Genomic DNA, 5,275 nt, shown 5'->3' with positions numbered 1-5,275 from the left:
TTTATAATTGGCCAATTTTTCCCTGGATTTAAGTTTTAGCCGATTACATCATGAACTTTTATCGGCCAATTTCCTTATTCTTATTCCCTGAACTTAATTTTATAATTGCAAAAGGTAATTTTATTTCTAATTTAGACCACATATTGTTTCTTTTTTCTTCTTTTGTTCCGCTAGTTCACTGCGTATATTTTTGTTTGTTTGAATTTCAGGGTTTAGGATTTAGGAAGGAAATTAAAATTCAGAAGGAAAATTGGCAATTCCTTACATGTTGGGTGGGGTGAAGGGAAAGGGAGAATCGGCCAATACCTCTTTATTATTTGAAAACAACGATATATTTAGATTAAGAGACTAAAATTTGAGTCAACTTATATAATTTTATTTTTTTTGTCGAAAGTTGTTATATAATTGTGCAGTCATAATAATTTGACATAAAATTCGCTAATAAAAAAAAATTAATAAGAATCAAATCTAAAACTCTTTATCATAAGTGGTCCCTTATTAAGAAAATTTTTTATGTCAAAATCTATTTATCCATATAAGGCAAAATGAAGAAACCTCGAGTCATGATTAGCAGGGAATAAAACAACTATTGATGATCAAATCATAACCAACGCCATTACTTAAGGATGCTACAATCCAAGAACACCAATCTAATTAGGGATGACAATTATAGCGGTTAAAATCAATAATCGTGGATAATCGTCCGAATAGATTGGATTTGATATGAAAATTTGGATATATTTTGGATATTGGGAAAAACTATGAATAATATTCGGCTATGATTTTGGATATGGTTATAGGATTTTGTATCCGTCCCCTTATCCGACCCGAATTATGTATAATATAATAGTATTTATATATAATATAATTGTATTATATAATATATATATATGTACATATATATATATTTATTTATTTATTATACCTAATCCATTACCTTAAGAATACAAAAGTTGCACTATGTGAGTTGCATTTTGTGGGCAAGTTAAAAAGTTTTGATATGAATCAAAATATATGAGAATCCAAACCAATAGTACTTATGGGAGAATAAAAAATCAGCCAACATTATCAATGTTTAGCTTTAATTTTTATGTTCCACAAGATTCATTCATTAAATCATTTTACACATCAAATATTTAATGACGAAATTAATAGTTACTAAATTATAATGAGTCAATTGAACGAATATATTTTTTGTATTGACGAAGATAGGTATAACCGTTAACCGATAGGAAATCCATTACTCGATGGGTATGGTTATGGATAATATCCAATGATTAATTGACGGTTATGAATATGATTAATTTTCATAATTATGAAGATGAATATAGCATTTTCGTCCCAAAACTAAACGGTTACCATTCCTAAATCTAATATATTTTCGTATTATACAAAATATTCATCTGAGCAACCCACTATCTTTGGAACACCAATCTAATACATTAAAATAAAAATTCTATGAATGTTCATTGGAAAAAATAAGTAGAATATTCTAAATGAATTATCCGTCCGTTGTGTGCGACATGAACAGTGTGGACAAATCTTGCCGCGCCCTCGAGAAACTGAGAGACCCACGCGGGGGCACCTCATGACTACAGTACTACTCCAATACAGCGTTTGACTCAAGTTTTTTATTTGCTCTCCTCTCTCTCTCTCTCTCTCTCTCTCCCCCCTCTTTCCTTGTAGTTGCACAAAGACCACTAGTCTTCTGGTCCTCTTGAACATCCGGTGAAGGCTATAATTGTACTCTACAAAGTTGTTCTTCTTCCATTCGTGGCAAAGACTCCCCAACTCCCAAAACTTTCCAAAGATAAAAAGGCTCTCACCACTGCTACTGCCAGTAATATCTGAACTTGAGAGAGAGAGACCCTTTGCTATAGGAATGCCGCAAGTGCCTAAACTCAAAGGTAGATTCTTTCAAGTCCTTAATTCTATTTATATATATTCTTAACTTTCCTGTGAATCTGTTTTTTATATTTATCAAGTAATAAACTTTTTCTTGTATCAATTGTTCCTCTTGGAATTGGAAGATAGAGATTATGCGATATATGTTTGAAATGGTTTGATGGTGTGATAGGGTTTTTTCACCAAAGATAGTTAATGGGGTTCTTCTATTTCCTTATCTGCTGTGTTGTATGTGAAATTCTGAAATGATAGCTTTTGTTGATGTGTCTTTTGGGTTGTGATTTCCATAACTTACTTTGATGTTGTTCGTGCGATTTGTGTAAGCCTTTGATAATCTGAATGTTTGGACTATTAGAATTCCTGTTCGCAGTACATCTGCAGCAACAACTTTGTCAATTTGATGAATAAATTAGGTCATATAGTTTGTTTTTGGTTCCTATTTGGACGCTACGAAATCCTCCTGGCAACCGGCCTAGACAATCTAAGGCGATTTTGAAACCTGCTCCTACAGATGTTAGTTTGGCTAAATTGAATTCCTGTCATTTGATGGATCATGAGTTTTCTGCTCCATACTAGACTATGAAAATGCAACTACAGCTGGTAAATTTGAGTCCAGCTGAGCTTCACTGGTTTATTGAATTGTGCTGGGTCTGTGAGAAATTGGGATTTGGGATGAGATGCCATCTTTTTTCTTTCCATTGTTTTTTCAATTTTTTTATGTAGAAATTTAGAGGAAGATATGGTTTCAGAAGTTACTATGAGTTAGAAATTTTATAACCATGATCCTCAGAGAATTGTGTTGGCAAGCTTTGATGCCTTCTAAGTTGCTAAGGAAATTAGATACTAGACAGTGTGACCACTACTGAAGAAATGAAAACCATGGCGGAAACCATGTTTTTGCTTTCAGGAATCTCATAAACATTTTCACCTAGGAAGTTTAACATGCTTATGCTATGTTTTGAAAAATAGGGATATTGATAAAGATATAGTTTGTAGTTTTTGGGGTTAATGAGGTTCCAGAAATCTGCCTACATAAAGGATGCATTGTGTCCGGCAAAGAGCGTTTTGTTTTCTATAGGATGTCTCATTAGGTAGGAACTCCAATGGTTGAATGTTGAAGCCTATAAATTGTAGTGGCTGCAAACGATGCAAGTCAAAGCCAGAAAAATGATAGAAGAATTCTTTGAAAAAATTTCTTACCTTGTTTAGAATCATTCCTTTTATGTCTTTCACTGGTATTTTCAATAGATTGTGTTATTCTTGTTAGATAACTTTATCGCAATACCGTGTTCGAAAGAGATTGGAGGTCACAGGCAAGTGTAATAATTATTTACAGATTTAAGGATACACTTCATTTGGTCTGTGCTAATCAATGAACTTCTTTGTTGGCTCATGAAAGTGAAGTAATGGAATTTGCTTCATGAAAGTGAAGTAATGGAATCATATTGCGTTTTTTTCTTTGTCCAATTTCAGAACATTTTTTTCCGTGCTATTTTGCATACTGACCGCACTAAGCATTCACTCATATTACTTGTGTTATTTTTGTGGATTTTCAGATGGAAGCACAAAATACTCAACATGCACAGGTTATTGAGATCCATCAAGATGTTCATGATGGTGAGACAAGTAATGGTGGGAGTAAGATTTGTGGGGAAGCACCATGTGGACTCGCGGATGTTGGATCCAACTCTAAAGATGCCAAAGAACGATCAGCTTCCATGCGCAAACTCTTAATAGCAGTGGTACTGTGTGTTCTGTTCATGGCTGTTGAGGTAGTTGGTGGCATTGAAGCCAATAGTTTAGCAATATTGACAGATGCAGCACATTTGCTTTCGGACGTTGCAGCATTTGCCATCTCCTTGTTCTCTCTGTGGGCGGCTAGCTGGGAAGCCACTCCCCGCCAGTCTTACGGGTTTTTTAGGATTGAAATTCTCGGTGCCCTGGTATCCATCCAACTCATATGGTTGCTTGCAGGGATATTGGTATATGAAGCCATAGTTAGAATGATACATAACACAAGCGAGGTGAATGGATTTCTAATGTTTCTTGTTGCCGCATTTGGTCTAGTGGTTAATATAGTTATGGCCATACTATTAGGTCATGATCATGGACATGGACATGGACATGATGGACATGATCACGGTGGTCATAGTCATGGAATGACTGTTTCTTCTCATCATGATCATCACGATCATGCTCTCGAGAAACACTTGCATGATCATGATCATGATGAGCACCTTCATGAAGATGATCATAAACACCATCACGCCGACAAAGATCATGCTGAGCCACTGTTGGATAAGCCAAAACATGGACAAGGAGAGAAGAATCAACGGAACATAAATCTACAGGGAGCTTATCTCCATGTGCTTGGAGACTCCATTCAAAGTATCGGGGTAATGATTGGAGGGGCAATCATATGGGTTAAGCCGGAGTGGAAGATAGTCGATTTAATCTGCACCCTAATCTTTTCAGTCATTGTTTTGGGGACAACTATCAATATGATGCGGAACATTCTTGATGTCCTGATGGAGAGCACTCCGAGAGAGATTGATGCGTCGAAACTTGAAACAGGACTGTTGGAGATGGACGAAGTGGTGGCTGTCCACGAGCTACATATATGGGCTATCACAGTGGGGAAAATCCTGCTGGCTTGCCATGTGAAAGTTAGACCAGAAGCAAATGCAGACATGGTGCTGGACAACGTAGTAGCATATATCAGAAGGGAGTATAACATCAGCCATGTCACGATACAAATCGAGCGTTAGCGGGCTTTCTAAAAGGTAAGATGATGTAGGAGGAAGAACTGATTATGTATATGGCCGGATATACTCTTCTTAAAATGGTTTAAATTTTTAACATCAAGATTGTGGTATTTAGGCAGGACATTGCTTTCAGTTCCTCCCTTTTATTTAGAAAGATGTATGTTTGGTGCTAAGCAGTTTATAGTTTTTGGATTGACGGTGTAGATTCAATAAATTGTTTGGTTTCTTGAGCATTTCCTTGAGCCTTCACTGTCACAAGCATTACATTTGAGTAATGGATTCTCTTGCAATTGGAAATTTTTTGGAATAAGTAAATAACGCATATTAATATTTAATGTGTTCAACAGTTGGGTTGATCAGTGACAATTTGCATAGCATTGGAATATATAGGTTGAGCAAGTGGCTCTTTATCAGAGTGGTAAAAATGTGTTGAGCTCTTGCATAATGACGTAGGTTTAAACTCAGTCGGTGGCTAATCTAACATTTAATTAACAACATCTATTGTTTGTCAAAAAAAAAAAAAATATATATATATATATATACACACTGCAATATAAATTCCATGATCATATTGTATGTGTCCAAACCCTAAATGGAAGACCAAC

At 35.4% G+C, this 5,275-nt stretch overlaps 1 protein-coding gene across 2 annotated transcripts; it reads left to right on the top strand.

Annotated features, from left to right (window-relative positions):
• The first annotated feature begins 1,639 nt into the window (after positions 1 to 1,639).
• Positions 1,640 to 4,903, top strand: LOC103956351 (metal tolerance protein 1). Of its 2 annotated transcripts, none has more exons than XM_009368317.3 (2): positions 1,640 to 1,887; positions 3,462 to 4,903. In XM_009368317.3, the coding sequence occupies exon 2, from the start codon at positions 3,462 to 3,464 to the stop codon at positions 4,671 to 4,673; it is 1,212 nt and encodes a 403-aa protein (XP_009366592.2). In that variant the 5' UTR covers positions 1,640 to 1,887; the 3' UTR covers positions 4,674 to 4,903. The 2 variants fall into 2 exon arrangements, with proteins under 2 accessions (XP_009366592.2, XP_009366591.2); XM_009368316.3 differs by having other exon boundaries at positions 1,640 to 1,907.
• The last annotated feature ends 372 nt before the right edge of the window (positions 4,904 to 5,275 follow it).

Source organism: the organism of the source record quoted next, unplaced genomic scaffold, assembly GCF_019419815.1.
Source record: "Pyrus x bretschneideri cultivar Hongxiangsu unplaced genomic scaffold, Pyrus_bretschneideri_v1 Contig4, whole genome shotgun sequence".
NCBI classification, from domain to species: domain Eukaryota; kingdom Viridiplantae; phylum Streptophyta; class Magnoliopsida; order Rosales; family Rosaceae; genus Pyrus; species Pyrus x bretschneideri.
The sequence above is the reverse complement of the archived record's forward strand: the minus strand, read 5'-3'. Positions and strand labels throughout refer to the sequence as shown.